Source organism: Anguilla anguilla, chromosome 2 (assembly GCF_013347855.1).
Source record: "Anguilla anguilla isolate fAngAng1 chromosome 2, fAngAng1.pri, whole genome shotgun sequence".
In the NCBI taxonomy this organism is placed as follows: Eukaryota; Metazoa; Chordata; class Actinopteri; order Anguilliformes; family Anguillidae; genus Anguilla; species Anguilla anguilla.
The window spans coordinates 40,188,162-40,212,624 of NC_049202.1; the positions used below are offsets into that span (position 1 = coordinate 40,188,162).

Consider the following 24,463-nt stretch of genomic DNA (forward strand, 5'->3'; position numbering starts at 1 on the left):
ATATAAGCGCAAAAGGCGCTTGAAATAACAGTGGGTAATTAAGAAAAAAATGCTGTTCTTACTGGGCATTATTTATCAGTGAACAAAGAATTTGGGACTTTGAAGACACTTACACTGTTCCTGATGAAGCTTCATGGGTCAATTGCAATATACTTTGCAGAAGTTTAAACTTCAAGTTCAGACCACACGGTTTCATACACAGTAAAATGCCCAGTGTTAATTCAGCACTAACGGTGTTAATTGAACTCTATTTAATTAGTTGATTATGAGTTGAATTAACGCTGCCAGTGTTGAATTTATACTCGCCATTTACTGTGTACCAACTATATACTGGGCCCTTGTCAAACAAATTACCAGTAGCTATTCCAGTATTAAGGATGTTCTGTGCCCCGTGGCATAGTGGTTTAAGCTCCTACTACGTATGCCCTCGACCCATCTCAAATCAAGGTCATAGGTGATCCTACAATCAAATGGATAGGTTGTTGTGTTACAATTGCATGTATCTGGTCATTTTAATTGTTTTTTATTTTCAGGTTATCCACTGCAAATTAAATTAAATTCAAACTGTGCTTTGAAGTTTCATATTGATTTTATTTTTTCTTTCTTTCATGGAAGCAGTCCCATAAATCAATGAAAAATCTGTATCAATTCAGTCCGTTTGGCAGAAGTTTGAAATACGAGATTGAGCCTGTAAGTTGTAAGCGCTACAAAATAACAAATCAAATGAGCGCCCAGCAACAGAATAGAACACGGTTCGGCTTTTCCTTCATGTATATTCTTTAAAACGGGTTAAATCAAAGCGTTCTAAAGACTCGAGCAGCCCCATTGAGTTCTGAGTGGTCCCCGTTCAATTTATTATTTACGTCCAACTTTACTTACATAGTATAGCTGTCACCAGAGGGCAGCAGATGGATGTGTGCAGGGGACGCAACAAAATGGAACTTATTGGCGTTAGGAGCCTGGAATCGCCATAAAATCGACTGTAAAAGTCATCGTCCAGTAAATATTTTGGGATACACTCCATTTGTCCACTGATAATAATGGCAGGTCTTAGTTTACGACACTAACACATGGCTACGTATAATGCCCATTGGCTGAGCATGGTCATGAACAGCTGTTCTGTGGTTATGAATAAGTAGTAGGCCTAGTATATTTAATAAGAACGTAAAACGCAAACACTGAAATTAGCTACACCCAACGTAAATTGATATAAATTGTATATCTACAAACCGCATTAGTAAAAATAAAGGTTATATTTTCTTAGGTATGCGAGACATATCTTCTTACTACTCGTTATAATTTTATTTGTACGTTTGCTAGATTACATTTTCATCGGGTTCCAGTCAAAACAGTGAAAAGGTTATTTTTCAACGATTATTTGGCAAAATATTACACTGTAAAGGCTACACTGCTAAACAGAATCAAGCGTGCGCGTTCACTCAGGAACGTTTCAACCTCATCAGTCTGAGCAACAGCGGTCGTGCGCACGCATGACGTACACGCCCCCTACTATTCCTTTCGCTTTCAGTCGCGCGCGGATCGTGAGAGCTGCAAAACTCGAGACGTGGTGACGGCGGTTTTCACCCTGAAATACGAATATAATCCATATCCTCATTAATGACATTGGCTAATACTAACGGAATACATTGAATCTACATGATTGAACTACCATAGAACAGCAAACCAAATGAAAGGGGCCAGAAGCGTGAGAGAAAAACAGAAGGTGGCAACGTTAGCTAGCTAAGGTGAGGATAACAGAGGAACTAACGTAGCGTTAGCTAGTGGGCTAGCGACCATATCTGTCGTCCCGCCGGCATAAGAGGACTCGTGGTTGCTCGCAAACTGTATTTTTATTAATGAATAGGGAATCAAATCATAGATTTGCAAGGCTAACTACAAACGATACGTCTTCATTTCGTACCAGTTTCCCCCAGCTAACAATTGCTAATCTGTATTTTAGGTTTTAGCCAACTCTTGCATCAGCAGAACTACAGCTACTTAGCTAGCAGGCTAGCTTCGCTTGCTGACTATACGATACGTTAGCTTGTAGCGAAAGCGTCCGTGGATTTGACTCTATTGGGAGGTTAGCTAGGCTAGCTAGCTAACTAAAATTCGGCCATGTTGAAGCAACAACAGTCCGGCCCCAGCGGTCGGAAAACCTCAAACGGGACTTCGGGCCCATCCAGCATGTCTTCCACAGCATCTGGGCTTAACACGAGCAACAGCAGAGCGGCTAATGGAAGGTAAGCAAAGACCGGTTAACTCCTTACGAAAGGTCGGGGGTTTTCTCTGCTAGTTTGGGCCTGCCGGTCAAAGCCGGGATGTAATAGTGGGCGTGCCACACAGGCGGGAATATATTTAAGTGGCTTTTTCTATGGTAGATAACGTTTGATTGATATCATCCACCAGCCAAACAGAGCCTTGTAATCAAGCCGGGATGAGCTGTGTCAAATTGGTGAATTGGCGAAGGAGGACTTCAGGGTTTTGATTGAACACTTAATACGGCCAATGCAACGGGATTCTTTATTTGATTGACTGTATGTCCGACCAGTTGCCTTCGACCAGAGGAGGGTTTTGAATTGGTTATCATTTTTTTGTTGTTGTTTTCGAACCCTTACAGTAATAATAGCTTTTGGGAGCCAGAGAGACAATGTGAATTCTCGACCATTGGGACTTTGAAATAGCCGGAAATACCAGGATGCACAATCATAAAAAGTAATGTCGTTTCTAAAAGTCTGTTTTTTTTTGCTTATCAGGCGTTAAAACCGCTTTTGATTGAGCTGTCGCTGTGTTGGGGTCGCCGTCCAGCTACCTAGCCATTCGCTTGTCTTTGTGTTGCTGGGAAGCTTCTATGCTAAGCGTATCAATACAGCCTTTTGTAAGAATTAAAAGGACAGTTTTAGCCATAGATAAGAATCGATACTTGGCTTAGGCACTTACTAAATCGTGTGTCGCTTGCTCCCTAGGTAACTAGGTACCTTTAATGTGACGAAGTTAACGTTAGTTAGTCGTTAGTAAATTTACCTACAGCAGACACCACGGTTGGCTGACATTATTTTTGAGGCAAACAACACAGTGATATTGTTAGCCAACTAGCTATCCACATGGCTTTTTGTGAATATATTGACTCAGTCACAGCATAGCTGATAGTATGTATAGATATTTTAATGGACGATGAGGACCATGGTGGTCAGTTGCCAACTCGAATCAATTTTGGTTGTTGGTTGTTAGCTTAGCTGTCGAGCTAACTAGATTGTTTTGTTTCATGTTCTCTAAGTAAGCTGCCAGTATGTCTACATGGTACGATGTTTCGATTGTCTTTAGCTGAATTTTTAAGTTTGAATGCGATTATTCCTTCATGACGTTTGTGAGATATGTTTTGGCAGCAGTTCGATTTTTTGGGGCTCATAGCCATTCACAAAGATTTCCTGTCTAGCACACATATACAGACTTCAGGTAGGTTTTTTGTTGACATTCATCGTATCATATTTGGTCACGCTGTCATTTTAACACCTGCCCTGTCTCTTCTCCTTTAACCTCCAGAAGCCGAAACTCGGTGAAGATGCCTCACCAGTCTTCTCCAGTGAGTTTTTTTTACATTGTTTCGGCGTGTCCCATTGTGTCTTTGAATCAACAGGGCATGGCATCATATTTGCTTAAAAATAACTTGGGACTGGCTTATTGATTTTCTGTAGTTGCTTTAATCTTACTGGGGTTTCAGTGTTCATATTACAGTCAAATACATTTGTGAACTCCGGGCTTTTGAGTGCTCCCATTTTCAGAGCATTTACTCCTGAAAATTGATGTGTGGTGACTGGAAAAATAATTTATAAGCACATTACTAATTGGGCTGCATTAGTGAGCTCCTAAATTTTTCAATTTAGCAGCACATGAACTCTTTGGATGAAAATGTTTGCATATAGCCATGGAACTGTAAAGTTTAGCATTCTGTGGTTTAGTTTTTCAGCTTAATAGCCAGAGAACTATTATCTCTAATGAGGTTCCAGATTTTGTGTGACCTATTAATCTGGGTTTTATCACTGCATTTGTGTTTTGTGAACATTGACAGTAGAAATGTACATGAATCCAGATAGGTTTTTATACCTCTTTAGTAAATTATGCTTCTTGTTTGTGTATGGTCCTTGCAACCACAGCAATAGCAGCATGGATATTTATTTTAGCATACGTTTTGGTTATGATTTTGGAAAGTTGTTTTGTGTATTATCTTAATTCACATTACATTTTGGGATACAAAAGAGCAAGAGCAAATTGCACCTGTTACATTGTGAAATACACTCTACTCATCCATCTGAATATGTGCTGAAGCAATTCAGATTTATTACCGTGTTCAAGCATAGAATGGCAGTGCACCTGCTGGGAATCAAACCCACAACCTTTGAGTTACAAACCATGCATGTAATAGAATGGAAGTGAACACAATTGTCTGTTTACGAGGGAACCCCACAATTCTTTTTCAAAATGCCATTATGAGTATCTCTGAATGAGTGTCTTACTTTTAGATTTTGCCTAATATAGTATGACATTTCACAGTTGCATGGGGGTTCCACAACCCTGGTCTCCTTGGATCACATTCTTGCCATTAGTGTACTTCTAAAAAGTTTTGCTGGAGCTCTTCTTTGCACTTATTTTACGATCGGTGCAGTCCCTTTTCGCTGATATTGACTTTCTGATGGAAATTTTAACTCAAAAAAAGGGATGGTCTGCAGTGCTGGATGCAGGGCCTTTTTCTGTTTAAACCAGCAGGGCAATTTAGTTTCAGACGCAAACAGGCTGCTGGTGCGTACCTCTGTTTCAATTGTTTTGAATCCAGTTCATTTCTTATGAAATTTTGGTCTGATATGGATAGTAGATATAGTTACATTAAGGATTGTTTCATTGGAGAAATGATTTAATGGCATTTTAAATAAAATTGGAGAATACAGTAGATATGTTGCATAGAGATTGCTTGCCAAAATATGAGTAAAGACTGTAGTCTGCAGCATTAATGCACCTACAGGATTTTCTGCGGCATTCAGAATAGTGTAGTTTGGAGGAATGAGTTAACGACTCCATCTCAAATGAAATGCTTGTGCTTGAAGCACTTGGATTGGCCACTTTTGAGGATGCATTTTGGAGTGACTTAATACCTGATAGGTTTGCAACCTCATGTGTTTCCTGTTGATGTTCTTTTTCTTTAAAAGGAGAACATTTTAGCAGGCACTGCTTGGATCAACCCATCTTTTCTATAAAGCGGATGTAAAAAGCAAATTATCTGTCAACTGGGAGCACAACAGAATTGTATAAAAGCAGAGGCCCATTGTGGTGTCTTCTCTGAATTGTTCTTCTGTGAACCAAGCAATTAATTTAAGGCCTGAATATATAGGAGTGCACTGTGAGGGTGGGAAATGCCAATATTTGCCCTTTACCTACCAAGGATCATTTATCTATGCAGTTTCATAAGCTGCGTTTGAAACTTCAGCCTGATAACTGTCAGACTTTCTGGTGTTGGTTACCAGCTAAGCTAATTACAGGAAGAACATAAGATGTCATGTTTCTATCTCTCCCTGACTATCTGAATGTTTATGTATGCACAACTTTGATTTGCTGTTTCACAGGTATTTGAAGGAGTGTACAACAATGCCAGAATGCTGCATTTTCTTACTGCTGTAGTGGTGAGTCACTCAATTTGTCTTTGTATGTGCATTCCATCCAGCATTGTGACTGTCTCTTAGGGTTTTTAGACAGGTGCATGTATCCATGGCAACTCACATTAGTAGATTGACAACCTCAATTTCAGCCAGTAGTTGCAGTAGTGATGCTGATGAAAGTTGTGAGCTGTCGGCTTTTTTGTAAATAGGTTAAGACAGGAGGAATGTGTATAAGCACCATTTAGACCTAGAATATTAGCATTAGAAAAATAACTCCATTGTTTGATATTTAATTTGCTTGTTCCAACTTTTTAAAACTTGCGTATTGTGGTTAGGAAATAAACCCAGTCGAGAAAATTGTAATGGTAAATATATCACATGGGATGTAATCGTGTCCTATGTAATGTCTCTCCTGACTGCAGGGCTCAACCTGTGACATCAGGGTGAAGAATGGCAGTGTGTATGAGGGTATCTTCAAGACCCTCAGCTCAAGGGTGAGTTTAGGTGTCCCATTCTGGCGTTTGCATTTTGGTCTTGTGTGTCTTCTGTTTTATATTTTTAAATATGAGGAACCATCTGTGGTACTATATATGCTGAGAATGTCATTGTTCTGTGTAGAAGGAACTTAACAGTGGGTCTGAAAATGAACCAATGATATTTTTTAGTAATTCTATCATGTTTGGCTTGGTGTCTGTTGGAGTGTGCCCCCTCAGTGTGTAAATGAATTTGCATCCATCTCGTAATGGTAGTGTTCCATAGTTGGCCTGGCTCTGATTAGTTCTAGAAGATGGCTAAATTGTCCTCCTGGTCCAATAAGAACAAAGCTAGTTGTTCCATAGCCCATAGTAGTTTAAGTCTTTTGTCTGTGAACATTTGTAACACACTCTATATTATATTTTTGTTATGGGCAACTGATTAAAAGTTTCCTTTCTCCTGTTATGAAAACATGGTTCAACCCTTAGACCTTTCGGGTTGAGCCAAAATCACACATGCAAACTGTGGATATTTGTAAATAATTGTATGCAACTTGGGAGTTCCCTTGCCAAATGTGTTTTTGAATCTTAGTGCTACAGTTGATGCAGATCAGTTTGTTAGGGCTGTGTAATCACCCCTCTGCCACGATGTTCTCAGTGTGAACTCGCAGTGGATGCAGTGCATCGGCGCTGTGAGGAAGGGGGCAATTCCTCTGCCCCCCCCAGGAGAGAGGAGATCACAGACACCATGATCTTCAGCACCTCCGACCTGGTCACCATGACCTGCAGAGACGTGGACCTCAACTACGCCACCAGAGGTACTGTAAAGACGGGGGCCCGAGTCAGAGCTGAGACTGCATGCATGTAATGAGTTCAGTTTGCCGCGCCTCATAGAAGTTAACGTAACATCGATTATCTGAGTGTTAAGGTGGAGTAAGGCCGCAGTGGAGGTGCGTGCCCGTCACATATGGTGTCGCATCTCTCCGTAAACAGACACGTTCACGGACACGGCTATCAGCTCAGCGCGCGTGAACGGGGAGCACAAGGAGAAGGTCCTGCAGAGGTGGGAGGGCGGAGACATCAACGGCGAAAGCTATGACCTTGAAGCAGATGCTGTGAGTCACACCTTCATTTATTCAGAAATTTTGCTTCAGGGTTCTGCTTCAGTGTTTTTGGCGTCGTGTCTCCCAGTGTGCAACCGCGTGAAACGATCTTTTGTTCTTTCAGTCCAATGGCTGGGATGCCAACGAAATGTTCAGGTTCAACGAGGAGAACTACGGCATCAAGTCGACGTACGACTCCAGCCTCTCCATGTACACGTGAGTCTACCGGCCTCACTGCCTCTCGCCCCCTCTGCGCAGCATGATTGCCCTCTTGAGTGCGCCCTCTTGAGTGCAGTTTTGGTACTGATCCTCTGTCCCCCTGGCCAGGGTGCCTCTGGAGAGGGGCAGCTCGGAGGGCTTCCGGCAGCGGGAGGCGCGGGCGGCCCGTCTGGCCAGCGAGATCGAGTCCAGCCCACAGTACCGGCACCGCGTGTCCCTGGAGAACGAGGACGGCAAGACCGAGGAGGAGAAGTTCAGCGCCGTCGTCCGAGACCGAGACGGGGGCGAGAGGGAGAGGGGCAGGGAGAGCCCCCGGGAGAGGGAGCGCGAGCGGGGCAGGGACAGCCCCAGCTTTACCAGCAGCGGCAGCAGGTCAGCATGTGTAGGGGTCACAGTGGTTTGGGTGAGCATGCATAGGGGTCTCAGTGCTGTGGTTTGGGTGAACATGCATAGGGGTCTCAGTGCTGTGGTTTGGGTGAGCATGCATAGGGGTCACAGTGCTGTGGTTTGGGTGAACATGCATAGGGGTCTCAGTGCTGTGGTTTGGGTGAGCATGCATAGGGGTCTCAGTGCTGTGGTTAGGGTGTTTGGGTGAGCATGCATAGGGATCTCAGTGCTGTGGTTTGGGTGTTTGTGTGAGCATGCATAGGGGTCTCAGTGCTGTGGTTTGGGTGAGCATGCATAGGGGTCTCAGTGCTGTGGTTTGGGTGAGCATGCATAGGGGTCTCAGTGCTGTGGTTTGGGTGAGCATGCATAGGGGTCTCAGTGCTGTGGTTAGGGTGTTTGGGTGAGCATGCATAGGGGTCTCAGTGCTGTGGTTTGGGTGAGCATGCATAGGGGTCTCAGTGCTGTGGTTTGGGTGAGCGTGCATAGGGGTCTCAGTGCTGTGGTTTGGGTGAGCATGCATAGGGGTCTCAGTGCTGTGGTTTGGGTGAGCATGCATAGGGGTCTCAGTGCTGTGGTTTGGGTGAGCATGCATAGGGGTCTCAGTGCTGTGGTTAGGGTGTTTGGGTGAGCATGCATAGGGGTCTCAGTGCTGTGGTTTGGGTGAGCATGCATAGGGGTCTCAGTGCTGTGGTTTGGGTGAGCATGCATAGGGGTCTCAGTGCTGTGGTTTGGGTGAGCATGCATAGGGGTCTCAGTGCTGTGGTTAGGGTGTTTGGGTGAGCATGCATAGGGATCTCAGTGCTGTGGTTAGGGTGTTTGGGTGAGCATGCATAGGGGTCTCAGTGCTGTGGTTAGGGTGTTTGGGTGAGCATGCATAGGGATCTCAGTGCTGTGGTTAGGGTGTTTGGGTGAGCATGCATAGGGGTCTCAGTGCTGTGGTTAGGGTGTTTGGGTGAGCATGCATAGGGATCTCAGTGCTGTGGTTAGGGTGTTTGGGTGAGCATGCATAGGGGTCTCAGTGCTGTGGTTAGGGTGTTTGGGTGAGCATGCATAGGGATCTCAGTGCTGTGGTTAGGGTGTTTGGGTGAGCATGCACAAGGGTCTCAATGCTGTGGTTTGGGTGAGCATGCATAGGGGTCACAGTGCTATGGTTTGGGTGTTTGTCTGAAAGTATTTGTTTACCATGTAGTCCAAGTGTGTCGCTGCTTGACATTATGTCACTGTCTGCTTTTCCCTCATGTTTCCCTGTATTTTCCAGTTTGGTGTATTAATGTTTTGTCTCCTCCATGTAGGGAGAGTAAATACATACCTTTACACCAGCGAGCCAGAGAGATGGTGGTGTCGGGGAGCAGTATGAGAGGGGAGCGGGAGAGGGGGGAACGAGGGGGCGGAGGAGGCGGCGCCACCTCTCTCCCCAACCGAATGGGGGGGTACCACTCCAGCAGACCCGGCCCCCCCAATTCCTCCCCGAGGCCCCCCCTCCCGTCGTCGGCCAGTCAGCCGCCCCCGTCGTCGGACAGGAACAGCCCTCTCTCCAGCAGGGGGGGGTATTCCCCGCACCACCCGCAGAGCAGCCCCGGCCCGGCCGGCGCGTACACTCCCCCCGCGGCCCTCGGCGGCGGCGGAGGCTCCTCCCGCCTGAGCGAGCCCCCCGCGGCCTCGCCCGCCCCAGCGTTGGCCCCGCCCACCAGCCCCCCCACCCCCCACTCGCACAGCCTCCCCTTGCCCCACTCGCTGTCCGACCCCGCCAGGCCCGTCAACGGAGGTGAGCGGCACGTAGCGGGCCTTCGCCTTCTTCTGACGGTTGGGTTAGCGTTAGCGTTAGCGTAGCGTTCCCTGTGCTCAAAGCGCTTTATTTTCCCCCCTCTTTGGTTTTCAGTGTCATCCAGAACCTCCCCGAAATCCCAGAGGCCTGTACAGACCAACAGACCCCTGCGCACAGCCAACTCCCACACCACTCCTGCAGGTGAGCTGAGGAGCGCTAGCTGCTACTGAGGCAGAATGACGTGCTGAATACTGTATAGGCGGTGCTACTCACTGGCCTAGAGACTTGAGTCTCAGGTCTACTACCATGTTTGGTTCTGCATGCAGCATGTAAAGTAATTGTACATCCCCTTCATCCCACCTGTGCGTGCCATCAGGACCATAGTAAGTCATGTATTGACACAGCTTGATAACAAACCAGTAATTAAATTGTAAGAGCTTATCACTCTATGACTGTGATGTTAATCCTAAGATTTTCTTTATTAATTTCTTTTAGCCGAGAAATTAAATGTTAGTGTTGATAGCAGCATACAGTATGGACCTATAATTTTAAATGAACACCATTTATTATTTTTTTCATTTTACTCACAGTTGCTCACTATCTATCTGACAGTTTCAGTATTGCTTAATTAAACATGTTTATGTTAAGAATCAAGTATTTGCATCGATCAGAATCCATTTTTGTTAAGAACGTGATCACTGGAGAGCTTGAATTGCAAACAACCTATTAGGAAATTCTGTGAGTCCTTGCGTGTCTGGCAGGAGGAGGTGTGTCACATTTGAGATCCAGCAACAAATTTTTTTTTTTAAATCGAAAGAGCCTCTTTTGGTCAGCCCTCCTTTCATATTTTTTACTTTAATCAGACAGGAGGAAAGCACAGAGGGTAGCAGATAGACATGGGATAACAGTGCAGGAAGTGGCCCTGTGCAAGGGAACAAACCCCCACCTGTGTGGGGGGGGGGGGGCGCTGAACCCCCACCTGTGTGAGGGAACGAACCCCCACCTGTGTGAGGAATCGTACCCCTGCCTGTGCGGGGAAGACTTTCATGTTGCTTGAGAGACCGCTGCCCTTTGTGATGCACCACGTCTCATCAGCGAATACATATAGAAAAATCGCTTCAACCAATACTGATAGGCAGGGTGGGAAATGAGCTCCAGCCACCAGCCAAGTGCTGGTAAATTTTATCTGTAGCTGGTAGGTTTGTTGACTCCGCCACTTTGGCAGGGAGCCACCGTACACTTGTTGGTCCTGTTCTATTCTAGATGTATAGTCAAAACAGTGTAAAACAGTGAAATTGGCTGGTGAATTTTGGGATTCACTAGTCACTGTGACCAGTGAATGAAAAAGTTAGTTTCCTGCCCTGCTGATAAAATGAGAATGGCTTGTGTTAAAATGAGAGGACTTGTATAAGGCAATACCAGTGAATTTGCTTTGGCTAATGTGACCAATTAAAATTTTTTACATTGTTCAGAGATAAGAACATTTGTTATTCAACTCTGTTCAGCAGCTTACAGTTGTCCATCATTTGACATTGATTCCATGGGTTATACCATGACCTAGCACCAGTGTGCTAGCATACGTAGACTGAATAAAGCATGATATGGATACTATGCTTGTCACTTTTTATCTCGTTGTCTTTCTCATTTTCATTTTTTAAGATGAGTTTTGTTATTGTAAGCAGTACATATTCATTCTGCATGAATTAGAGCTCATCTCTTCTGTTGATGGCAGCAGACTGATAACATTTGACCATTTTTCATGCCATGTTATTTTCAAGTGCTTCTGATCTGCGTGACTGAGAGGCGTTGATCACTGTGGTCAATCCCTTCTCTTCTCCTTAGTCTCGCGTTCTCCAAAATCGGGGGTTGCATCCCAGGACCCCACTGTTGTTGCTGCTCCCTACTTGGATACCACATCTGTCTCCATGGCAACTCAGAAACCAACTGGCCCTGCTCCTCTCTTCCCTGTAGATGGTGAGCTTTCAGTTCTTTTCAACTCATTCTTTGTTTTCCTCTTTTTTTGCTACTCAGCTGTCAGGGTATGTTTTTCCTCCGGCCACTTTATTTACACTCAAACACCGTGCATATAAATATTCCCTTTTTATGAATTACTTTGTCTCCTCATGCACTTAACTGCATAATGTGCAGTCAAGTAATATGTACTGGTCTTTATAGGAAGTCCCAATCAAATAGCAGGTGGCATGTATATTTCCTAAAGTCCTATCACTCATAAGCAGTTTATGGATGCGTTGAAACTCCCTAAATATTTTTATACCCCAATTCTGGAGCGCTAAGCGCTCCACGCTGTTAATGTAACGAGGTCGCACGCTCGGCGTCTCCTGGCCGACAGCGGCGCCGAAACGAGCGCGGGGAGGCGGAGAGCGCTCCTTAAGCAAGTCGATGACGCGTGGCGCATTACCGGCTGTAGAATGGCTGCGAATCACAGGAGGCTTCCTTGTGTGTAAAAGGAGAGCAGTTTGGTGAAGTGTCTCTTTAACCCCTCCCCCCCCAGTGAACGAGATCCTCAGCTCGGCGGGAAAAGAGAGGACAGCGGAGAGTCCGGTCAGCCCGCAGGACTCGAAGAGCGTTAAGGGTGAGCGCCCCGCCCGGTTTGCTGGAGCGTGTGGTTTCGCGGCGGGTGGGCGGTGCGACTGAACTTGAGTTTTTCACCCTTTTCAGCTCCGTCAGTTCAGCAGCGGTCGCAAATCGAAGAGCTGCGGAAATTCGGCAAGGAATTTCGGGTAAGAATGGTTTTGCTGTGCCGTCCTCGGTGCTGCTGCGTCGCAGTATTCACTGGGAGCGTGTATACGTTGCGTATTCAGAAGGGGAAGTTAGTGCCCAAACTGATCTCTGTTCATTTTCACAGCCAATAATGAGATTCAAAGGAAAAATAAATATTGGGGTCGTGTTTTAATAGTAACAGTTTTTATTATTATGAACAGTTTCATCCCTGTAACACGATTTGTAATGTAATGCCTGGCTACTTAACTCTTACTGCAGGTTAAGGCCATTCGCTTGTTAAGAATGGCCTTTGGATAGTTTGTGGCGCCACACTGTGTTTTGCAAGTTGATCTGCTTGGAATGTAAATTACTTAGCTGATGGCATAACATACGTTTGATTCATACTGCTTGTGAGATCTATTTTTCACTTGTACATTTACTGATATACCATTTCTATTTTATTTTTATTTTTGCAAAAACAGTGTGAAAAACGGTAGTAGAATAACTGCAAAGTAGACCCTCAGAAGATACCAAACGCAGAGTTACAGACTGACCAGTCCCACCAATTGAATGTCACAGTGCACTGGAATTGCTTTACTATTACTTTGCTTTACTTTCACTTTCAGCAACCAGGTAAACACAGTTTAGGTCATAATTTGGTCTCGCTCATACACAGGCTGTAGGTTTTTAGACAAGCACAGAATTGAGAAACGGCCCAGTCTCGTAGAGCTCAGAGCTCGGCTTCAGTTTTTCAGTTTTCCTGCCTTCCTCAGTGCTCTCTCTCCTAGTGTTTTTTGCCTGTGTTCCTGCGCTCCTCAGTGCTCTCTCTCCTAGTGTTTTTTGCCTGTGTTCCTGCGCTCCTCAGTGCTCTCTCTCCTAGTGTTTTTTGCCTGTGTTCCTGCGCTCCTCAGTGCTCTCTCTCCTAGTGTTTTTTGCCTGTGTTCCTGCGCTCCTCAGTGCTCTCTCTCCTAGTGTTTTTTGCCTGTGTTCCTGCGCTCCTCAGTGCTCTCTCTCCTAGTGTTTTTTGCATGTGTTCCTGCGCTCCTCAGTGCTCTCTCTCCTAGTGTTTTTTGCCTGTGTTCCTGCGCTCCTCAGTGCTCTCTCTCCTAGTGTTTTTTGCCTGTGTTCCTGCGCTCCTCAGTGCTCTCTCTCCTAGTGTTTTTTGCCTGTGTTCCTGCGCTCCTCAGTGCTCTCTCTGCTGGTGTGTTTTCAGCTGCAGCCGACCGGTGGAGGATCCAGCGGCGGCCCAACCGCCTCTTCCGCCCCGGCCGACGCTCCCCAGCCGAGCCCCGCCCAGCCGTCTCCGGCGGAGCCCGCCCTGCCCTCCGAGCCCAAGCAGAGCCCGGCCCAGAACCCCTCCCAGCCCCACGGCCCCTCCTCCTCCCCCGCCGAGGAACAGGGGAAGGAGAAGGAGGCCGAGGGGGCCGTCGCTGGGGGTAGCGCAGCGCCTTCCGTCCCGTCGGCCGCTCTGGACGCACAGCCCCCTGGGACGCCTCAGCCTCCCAGGACCCCCGGCGCTGAGGAGCCCCGGCTGGAGCCCGCAGACAGAGGAGACGGAGTCACAGAGTGAGTACAGCACTTACACGGAGAGCTGGGAGTAAAGGGGTAGAGTGAGTACAGCACTTACACGGAGAGCTGGGAGTAAAGGGGTAGAGTGAGTACAGCACGTACACGGAGAGCTGGGAGTAAAGGGGTAGAGTGAGTACAGCACGTACACGGAGAGCTGGGAGTAAAGGGGTAGAGTGAGTACAGCACTTACACGGAGAGCTGGGAGTAAAGGGGTAGAGTGAGTACAGCACTTACACGGAGAGCTGGGAGTAAAGGGGTAGAGTGAGTACAGCACTTACACGGAGAGCTGGGACTAAAGGGGTAGAGTGACTACAGCACGTACACGGAGAGCTGGGAGTAAAGGGGTGGAGTGAGTACAGCACTTACACGGAGAGCTGGGAGTAAAGGGGTAGAGTGAGTACAGCACTTACACGGAGAGCTGGGACTAAAGGGGTAGAGTGAGTACAGCACTTACACGGAGAGCTGGGAGTAAAGGGGTAGAGTGAGTACAGCACTTACATGGAGAGCTGGGAGTAAAGGGGTAGAGTGAGTACAGCACTTATATGGAGAGCTGGGAGTAAAGGGGTAGAGTGAGTACAGCACTTACACGGAGAGCTGGGAGTAAAGGGGTAGAGTGAGTACAGCACTTACATGGAGAGCTGGGAGTAAAGGGGTAGAGTGAGTACAGCACTTACATGGAGAGCTGGGAGTAAAGGGGTGGAGTGAGTACAGCACTTACATGGAGAGCTGGGAGTAAAGGGCTAGAGTGAGTACAGCACTTACATGGAGAGCTGGGAGTAAAGGGGTAGAGTGAGTACAGCACTTACATGGAGAGCTGGGAGTAAAGGGGTAGAGTGAGTACAGCACTTACATGGAGAGCTGGGAGTAAAGGGGTAGAGTGAGTACAGCACTTACATGGAGAGCTGGGAGTAAAGGGGTAGAGTGAGTACAGCACTTACACGGAGAGCTGGGAGTAAAGGGGTAGAGTGAGTACAGCACTTACACGGAGAGCTGGGAGTAAAGGGGTAGAGTGAGTACAGCACTTACACGGAGAGCTGGGAGTAAAGGGGTAGAGTGAGTACAGCACGTACACGGAGAGCTCGGAGTAAAGGGGTAGAGTGAGTACAGCACGTACACGGAGAGCTGGGAGTAAAGGGGTAGAGTGAGTACAGCACTTACATGGAGAGCTGGGAGTAAAGGGGTAGAGTGAGTACAGCACTTACATGGAGAGCTGGGAGTAAAGGGGTAGAGTGAGTACAGCACTTACACGGAGAGCTGGGAGTAAAGGGGTAGAGTGAGTACAGCACTTACACGGAGAGCTGGGAGTAAAGGGGTAGAGTGAGTACAGCACTTACACGGAGAGCTGGGAGTAAAGGGGTAGAGTGAGTACAGCACGTACACGGAGAGCTCGGAGTAAAGGGGTAGAGTGAGTACAGCACGTACACGGAGAGCTGGGAGTAAAGGGGTAGAGTGAGTACAGCACGTACACGGAGAGCTGGGAGTAAAGGGGTAGAGTGAGTACAGCACTTACATGGAGAGCTGGGAGTAAAGGGGGTAGAGTGAGCAGAAGTATAAAGAAGCTGGGGGAAAGGAACAGAGGGAATGTATTCAAATGTGACAGGAAATGCCTGTCATATAGCAGTTTTCTGTTTTGACTGTATAGAAAAGTTTCATATTTACAAACAATGGAGAGTGTGCACGCAGCTTGGGGGAGAAACAACAGAAATGGGATGAACGTTTAAGCCTTTGCATCTTATTATTCTTTATTTTATCGTCGTTATGACTTTGGTGTAATAAAATGTTTTTTTTTTTGTTAACAGTAACATTTTGGCTAGATTGTCTGTGGAAAATTACTGGTTAAATTAATGCTTAAAGCCTATTGTTAACCATGTAGCCTACTTTTTAGGATGGCCAGAACTGAAAAGGCCCAAGCCCATCGGCCTTTTCTTATGTTAAGTTTCTTCTTTATTAGGGCTGTCAACGCTGGTGAAAAATGTTTGAATATTCCTTAAAAAAACACAAATTTGAAAGTATTGAAATATATATTGCAGTTTTAAATGTTGAACTACGAGTGAGAATTTGACCAACTTTCGGGCTGTGTTAATTACGCGTTATGTCCACGAGGCGGCAAGCCAGTACAATGAGAGACTTTTAATTTGAACGTAAACATGAATGCAGTTAAGTTGAGGGAAAAAACTTTAACATGAACATTTGAGATTTCTTTGAATATCAGCATACAGCGCTGTTTCATAATCAAATGTTGATATAAGTTGTAGGAGAGAACGTATGCCCGGCAAACAGATTAAAATTCCTGCCAATTTTATTTTATAATGAAGCACTTACATAAAAATAGATATGTACCTGAAATGGAAACAATGAAATTGTTGAACTTTTACATTTTTTTGCTGTGTATGAGCAGGCCATTTGCATACCACTTATCAACACCCCTTTATAATTCTTATGTTTAAATAGCGTTAAGTTGCACAATTTCCTGAAATGTGACTAAAAATAATTTTTCATCCGAATGGATAATTCACCATTAAGTGCTATTAAAAGTATATTTTCTCTGACCTTTAGGAGAGGGTCGAAAAATCAGCATAAAGTTATCCTCCCAAAATGCTAGAACTCCCAAAACGCTAGTGTGGAAAAAGTAGGTAAAACTAACTTAACTGGTTAAGCATTTTATGCCAATGTCAGGCCTGCAGGTAATTTGGCAAAAATGTGATCCATTTGCAAAGAGGCCAATGCCAGTCTGCTTTTTATTCACTATGTTCCCATTGTTCTAATTGCATCAGGGATGAAGTGCAAGTGCCGTGTCCATCAAACAGCACACGACCACATCCAGCAACATCAGTTTTAAACAGAGGAGGCAATAAAATGCTAGATTTATTTTTGGTTTGACACAACCCAGGTTGAAAGGAAGACGGCTGCAGTAAAGACACGCTCCATTTTTTTCTCTCACATTCGAATATTAATTTTCAAAAAATTTTTTACAGTTGGAATAGCATTTGCGTATCAAAACATTGTTTGACAGCACCACTAATTATCAATCTTATTTCTTTTATCCATGTGTTCACTGATGGAAAGTGTCCTTTTGGGAAGGATGTTTGCTAAACTGTCTTCAGTCGATTGAGCATTTGTGTGATGAAATGAGAAACCAACATAGCCTGACAACATGGCAAAATGTACTAAGCGTATGAGGTATGACACCAGTTGCAGTTTTGACTATGAATGCAGCTACGTATCATTTTTACGTAGCAAGTTTAAGTAGTTATGTCTAATCTAAATAAAAATCTTATTTCAGGATGTAGTGTAGGGCAAGCTAAACGACTATGGATATTATGACTGAAGAATCAGACTCTCCCAGATCTTTTTCCCCGTTTGCCTGCACACGTGTCATTGTGAAACTCATATATTAATTTTGATTATTAATGGGCTATCTGCTTACCCTGATAACCTGCTTTTGTCTCCTCAGTCAAGTGAAGAAATCAACTCTGAACCCCAATGCCAAAGAGTTCAACCCCAACAAGCTGCCTCTGACTCTGGTGAGCATTTAGCTGTGAAAAATGGCACAAAAACATCCTACATCAAACCTGACCTGTAAGTCCAGAAAGATGTGCAAGATTGGCATTTGAAGGGCGCTCCTACCGACTTCATATTTTTTGTGCATCATCAAAAAGTCGACCACAAATTGCTGTCAGTTAGCAAACTTTTTGTGCCCAGTCAACAATACTAGCTTTGGTGTCGCAAAGCTAGTACAGAAGCGTGGTTGTGTGAGAAGAAATAAAGGTTACGAGGCAGAGGTCATGTTGAGTACTGAGATCACTGATCAGTCTCAGATAGAATCAGAATAGTTTAGTAAACTCTTGACCAATGGGGGCAGATGACTTTGAAGTCATATAATGGCCATTCCACAGAGGGCGGGGAAATGTACAGTGTCTCCCACTGACATCCATACGAAATAGACAATTTTCACTTAAGAATTGTCACTTTCACGTTTGTGAACAAACGTATTGTAATTCTCGTATTGTGAACAAATCTGTGTGAATAAACCTGAATGTTCAGCCCTTTTGTTATTGTTGTGGTAATAGTAGTAGACGTAGCTGCGGATGTGATGTTGCGATGTTGCAGTGCAAGCAAGCTAATAATTATTTAAGAGACTAAGCCTCAACCTCTTTCTCACCGATCCCCCCTGAATATCCTGCGAACACTCTTATCATGCCCGGGAGCAATTAGTGATTAGTGGAGACGTAATTTGAAAGTTAATTTGAACGTTTCCTTTCCTGCCCTCAATGTAGACGTAATATGCTCTAATCTAGTAATGCAGTTGACATGATATCTCAGTAATGGTTTCATAATGAAGTGATCATTAATGAAGTGATGAGACCTTGCAGCGTCTGTTAAAGTACACACAGGCCCTTGGAGAGCTGGAACATTTGTAGATTTTTTTGTAATTGGGGGGGGGGGGGGGACCATTGATTTTTAATGCACTTTGGTGCCACCACTTATGTGAATTTCACTGCATCACATCCTGCTAGCAATGTTATCTGCATTTTTGTATGGACAGCTTGAGTAAACTGTAGAGCTCTCTCTTCTCTCCCCCCCCTTCGCAGTCCAAGCCCACCTCGGCCCCGACGCCGCCTCGGCCTACGCCTCCCAGCCCCTCCGTGGTGTTACAGCCTCCACCGGGACAGGCGCCCATATACAACGCCCCCTACCTCTCCTACGTGTCCCAAATACACTCTGTACAGGTGAGTGCCTGACTGTGTCTCTCCACCAACATGGAGAAATGAGGAACTTAACCAAATTTAAAAAAAAATAGATGCCATGCGTTACATTTTTTGTGAGAATGTGTGAAGCAACAGTGCAATGGATTTATGTATGATTTTTTTTTTGCCGCATGTTACTGTATGATTTACTGTGCTGCGAGTTAGCACCAGTCCCCAAATGACCGACCGCACCACCTTTCTCTCAACCCTATTTCAAGAGCTAGAGACAGAGGAGTGAAAACACCACAAACCTCTGCCTGTCCTACTGACAGCAGCGTTTACACCGGGAAGGGGCTTTTTTCAACCTCAGATTGGAGCCCTCTGTTGAAGCAGCAGTGAATGAGACTTTTCACAATCAGTGGGATGTTATATGAAAACAAATGCAAATGGTTTGACTTGTTGCTGTTGTCATTTTAACATTTAAATGTTCAGTCTGTCGATGATGTGAACCACGTTCTGTGCTTGTATGGACTTTGCCATTTTGAATCCAAAATATGGCACGTATGTACCACGCGTAGGTCTGGTGAGAGAAGTTCAGAGGGTAATGTGAGTGAGAAAAGGGCGTGATGAAATCACTTACCATCACCACAAGCGAAAGGTTCTGAGCACATAAAGAATCCGCCCAAACTATGCACCCTGATCAAATCCAAAAGAAGTGTGCTCTGACTTAATAGAAAATGCACTCACTACCAGCCACTGCACATTGCTAAATAGCCTTTTCAGTCTTGGCAGGAAATAAATATAAAATGGCCACTATTATTTGATACTGAAGTCCAACTGAAAATGTATGTGCAAGCAGTATACCTGTTGTACTAATACATTTGTGTTTTGATTAATCTCACCACTACAGGCTGATTGTACCAATCGGTGAGCAAAGTTTCTGACTAAATCAAGTCGTTTAGCGGCCTGATATTGGTGAGGGAGGTAGTTTTTATTTCTAGCTATCCTAACATTGCAAAGGACAAACTTTGCCTTGTCGGATTTACCTGGCTACCTAATATTTTCATAAACCACTAATGCCAACAAATATAGTGCAATTATGTAGAGAGAAATGTGCATATTAAGCTATGAAAACAATTTGTAAAAATGTAGTCATTTTCAAAATTAAAGCATGATGTATTCATTATAAAAGACATGTACAGTCAGTACATCTTTAAAGACCCTCTGCAGTCAGTTTTTCAAATTTGTATATAAAGAATCAACGGATTTTATGTGGGCCTCTTGGAGATTATATTGCTTATATAAGCAACACGACTCTTTACAATTTGTATTTTTAGTCAGCAGTGTCCCTGAAGTGAACATCCGTTAAAAGGACAGGCACTGCATGGCAGGCCACCTCACTTGTTTAGAAATGACGTACTTGAGCATCAGAAGGAAACGGTGTTATTTTCCTGTTTATACATTTTGAAAGCGTTTACCTCTCTAACAAAACGAACGCTTGAAACGGCGGGGCTTTGAAAGTGGCTTGCGTTACATAGCGCTGGCATGTCCGCCCGCTTTCTGTCACCTTCTCACACCGCGTCGGCTCCTCTCCCCGATTCCATGGCTTCGCTTCAGCGGCACAGCCTGTCCTTTGTGAGCCGCAGGCCGGTCATCACGACGCGCTACAGCTGGGCGACCGAACACACTGCAGCTATTTGCTTCTGAATGAACAGCACGCTCCCTTTGTGTTCCGAGGCGATGTCTTTGGACGTCTCCCAAAGCACCACAATGCCCTTAGTTATTGTGCCACCCCCGTTATAGGTGAGATTTCTACTGCAGATATTTTTAAGCGCCAGCTGAATAAACCCGCTTTCAAAAGAGCTCTCCCTCAGCCGTACAATAGCGGAGTCGCATTCAGAACACTCAACCGCAGGATATGGTGCCGCTGTAAGCAGTACTATCCGTGTTAACGGCGCCTTCCCCTCTCTCCAGGCCCCTCAGATGTACCAGTACACCATGTCTACGGTCAGCCAGGGCAAGTACCCGCGAGCCAAAGGTGAGAGATTCCTCCCGCTTTTTTCTGTCGGCTCGGAGCCTTTCTCCGTCGCGTCTCCTCAATTAATTTGGCGTGATCCTCGCTCTCTTTCCGCCAGGCTCCGTCGTGGCCCCTCGCTCGGACCACAGCTCCTCGGCGCCCCCCATGATCCAGGCGGCCGCGTCGGCGGCCGGGCCCCCCCTGGTGGCCTCCCCGTACCCCCAGTCCTACCTGCAGTACAGCCCCCAGCAGTACAGTCAGCAGGTCATCCAGGCCATGACGCATTACCCAGGCCAGGTAACGCGCCCAGCAGCCGAGGTTCAGTTAAACTCCTCCCCCTACGCGCCGCTTCCCTCGCACTGACCCGCTCTTCTCCGCACCCCTAGCCCATGTACTCGATGCTCCAGGGCGGCGCCCGGATGCTGGGCTCCGGAGGAGGGCACCCTCAGCAGCTTGGCCCCCCCGGCGGCCCCCAGTTCCCCGGGCAGGGAGACGGGCCGCCCGGCGCCCAGCAGGGACTCTACGGTCAGTTCTCTCAGGTCGAAAAGCCTAGCACCGCCGTACACACAGACCGCCTTCCAAAGTGCATGCCGGGTCATAGTGGGAGGGTGGGGGTGGGAGAGATGATTGGTCGATGAGCCTTCCTTTTATGGAGGTGAGAGACGCTGCCTGAAAAAGCCTCCTGCTGAAAGGCTGGAGTGCCACTCGGGAGTTGAGACGTGTGGTGTGTGGCAGCGCATGGGTCTCAGACAGTAGGGAGCTCATCCCTCCTTCATCTTCTCCTCCTCAGCTCCGCAGTCCTTCTCCCACCATTCGGGCTCCATGCACCCGCCCCAGCCCTCCAGCACGCCGACGGGCAACCAGCCGCCGCCCCAGCACGCTGCGCCCAGCCCCAGTCAGGTGAGTCTGACTACACCCGCCTCTCAGGCTTTGGTTCATCGGATGTTGTTATGTGATTTACTGTCTTCAGCGCGTGCTCATCTGTAAGAAGTGTCTGTTCACGGCAGTAACTCCATCTTTCTCTCCCCACCCAAGTCTGCCCAGTCAGGCCCCCAGCCCCAGTCCCTCTTCCACTCCGGGCCCCTTTCCGCTCCCACCCCACCGAACATGCCCCCCGGACACAGCTCTCCACAGGGCTCTTACCCCATTCAAGGGTACAGTCTGCACGGGCACCAGCACATCCCCTCGGCCTACTCCTCTCTGGGGCAGCTAGCGCAGGTACTTCTCTGCAATGTGTGTGTGTGTGTGTTTGTGTGCATGTAAGTGTGTGTCTGTGTGTGTGCACCTGTTTGTCTGTCTGTGTTTTGTATGTTTGTGTGTTTCTCAGTACTCTCCTCTCCCTCTCCTGACAGGCCCATGTCCCAGGTACTCTATCTGGCCCCCACCACTCGGGCACCCACGGGCACCCCCAGGTGATGCTGCTGCATGCTCCCCCTCCCCAGCAGGGGCCCGGCTCTGGGCCTCAGCACCCCCAACATGGTCCCCCACCTCAGCAGGGTGCCCACCAGCACTACGCCTACATCGGACATCCACAGGGTGAGCAGCTAACCCCTGGGTCAGCCTCTGTGTGGAACCTTTTCTCAATCGCGCATGCACAGGGCTGCAGCTCAGGAGTTACTGTCGTGACAGTTTAATCGAAGATCTATTATAGCCAGTTTGAGAGTTGCCCGCAGGAAAATGTGGGAACCGAATGATTTTGTTAGTGTACCTTGCTTTTGCAGAAGCATTATTTTCTGCTTGGGGATTAAAATGATGAATGGGTCTTGCTCTTTGCCCATGCATGCAGATATAAAGGAAAAACAGTTAAGCCTTCCGGACAGAAGAGAAAATGGACCATTTCATGTAGTCTTAATTCAGTAAATGAATTAGCATGTGGAGTAGCATTGTGCTTGACCATAGTGGAGATTCTGCTTCTGCTGACAGTGCTTCCTGTGTCTGGCTCTCCGCAGTGCAAGTGCAGGCTCACCCTCCCCAGCAGCTCCCCTTCCACCCGCAAGGAAACTGAACCCTCAGGACGGGGCCGCAGGCACGAGGCGGAAAGCAAGGGAAAGGTTTCGGACTCGCGCTGTCATCTCCTCCTGTTCAGTAAAACACGGCGGTCGTCCACCATTGTCCAGTGCCCGAGGATGAAGCTCACTTTGCAAAGTCAAGAAAGCAGTGTTAATGTGTGCAGGAGCGTCCATTCAGATTCTCCTCACCCTTCTGACATTTTCTTTTTTCTTTTTTTTTGTTATTTTTAAGACAAATTTTTTTTTTAGTTGGAGATTCGAGGCGGTGGAAGGTAATCGCCCCTCACGGAAGTGCTTTTTAGAAGCTTGAGAAAGACTGAAATTTTCTCATTTCTTTTAAACTGTCCAGAAGGAGAACTTTGCAAAATGGCTGGTAAATACGAATCCCCCTCGCCATGAGAACTCGTTAGACGAGAGAGACCCAGACAGAAAGAGGGGGGGAGAGGAGAGGGAAAATGTTTTAATAGAAGTGCTCGCTCCCATTTTTTACTCTTCCCTTTTTCAACTTCCCCCTCTCCTGTTGTAGGTGAATTAAAAAATATAAAAACAAAATAAAAAGAAATAAAAATAAAAAAGACCAAAAAAATAAAGTTTTAAACTAAACTACCGAGGTGTGTTATGGTGTTTGCTTATGTCTCGTGCGTTGAAGAGAAAGTGTTTTAAGCCTTCCTGCAGGTGCAGAGGATTTACCCCCTGGAGCTCTACACAATCCCTTAACCCTCGACTTTAGCTAGAAATAAAAGCAGTGACACTCGAGACAATTACACTGTCACAGGATCTGGTGAATGCAAATCTAGGATTTGGATTCCGTGAACAGCAGGATTGAAGTTCCTGGAGTGATGAAGAGTCAACCAGCACTGTAGCTGAAATGGAGTAATCTTTGGATATTATAGAGGAATTTACCTCATTGGTTCTTGAGTGTAGAAATCAGTGTGAAATGAATGTGGGCTGTTTTAGAAGTAGCGCATGCGGGAAAGGGGGGCTGCTGGGTGGCTCGTTCGGTTAAGGCACCGCGCCGTGGTGCACGGGCGAGCCTCACGGCCTCAAATCTGGACCGCGCCGGCAGCCCCACCCCATGGGGCGATGCTTGATTGGCACCTGCGTCGCCCAGGGCGTGGGAGGGCCCAGTTGGACAGGGTGCCCACAAGTCTGCATGTCAGAACCGCAAATAAAAGGTCTTCCTCTGACATCGCTCTGAGCTTTTATAAACAAAATAATTTAAACAAAAAAAAATTTCAAGTCGCATGTAACAGTAGTTACATGGTGTCATAATAGTATGGGGGTTCATACACCTATGCCAGAATGTAAAAACTTTGTTTAATAGGTGATACAGACTCCATATTTCTCTAAATGATGGAGTGTTCGGCTCTTTGCTTACAAGCATCACTGTCCTAGGGTCTCTACAAATGTTTACATAACCCTTTTGAGTGCAGTTCTATTGTTCACTATTCTTGGCCTGTTATTGAGGTAGTCAGTCTTGTACTTTGTTTCAACATCAGGGCTCTCAGGACTTTTTAAACTTTCAGGTCAGTTTTCCAGTGCTTTTGTGTTTTCTCTTTGGACAAAATAGTATTCATGACCTTTTTTTGTTGTTGCAAATTTCACTTGGATATTGCCCCTTTCATCTCGGGTTCCTTATCCGAAGCGAACGATATCTTTCTCGCCGTCTTTGTCCTGAAGAACTAATTCTGTGTCGCCGCAGCGTCCTCGGTGATTGAAGAGAGTGCAGCGGAGCAAGCCCGTCCTGCTGCTGCCGTCTGCCAGCTAAGCTGTTCAGCCACTGCCGAAGGGCCGCTGCGCTCTTCACAGATGCCAATTCCTCCAAATGCCTTCATTTTCATTTTCCAGTCTGCGTCTCTTGATT

General features: G+C 46.3%; 1 protein-coding gene across 2 annotated transcripts; it reads left to right on the forward strand.

Moving 5' to 3' along the window:
- Positions 1-1,506: 1,506 nt before the first annotated feature.
- Positions 1,507-23,205, forward strand: LOC118220212 (ataxin-2-like protein). 2 transcript variants are annotated; one of them, XM_035403955.1, is made up of 23 exons: positions 1,507-2,243; positions 3,544-3,583; positions 5,616-5,672; positions 6,071-6,142; positions 6,780-6,939; positions 7,115-7,236; positions 7,349-7,440; positions 7,552-7,815; positions 9,123-9,595; positions 9,710-9,796; positions 11,438-11,569; positions 12,108-12,188; positions 12,275-12,336; positions 13,530-13,882; positions 17,340-17,409; positions 18,478-18,615; positions 20,548-20,611; positions 20,709-20,887; positions 20,977-21,115; positions 21,381-21,490; positions 21,626-21,808; positions 21,943-22,126; positions 22,540-23,205. In XM_035403955.1, exons 1-23 carry the CDS (start codon positions 2,119-2,121, stop codon positions 22,593-22,595), a joined length of 3,243 nt encoding a protein of 1,080 aa, XP_035259846.1. In that variant the 5' UTR covers positions 1,507-2,118; the 3' UTR covers positions 22,596-23,205. The 2 variants fall into 2 exon arrangements, with proteins under 2 accessions (XP_035259846.1, XP_035259847.1); XM_035403956.1 differs by lacking the exon at positions 1,507-2,243 and adding an exon at positions 2,590-2,715.
- Positions 23,206-24,463: the final 1,258 nt, after the last annotated feature.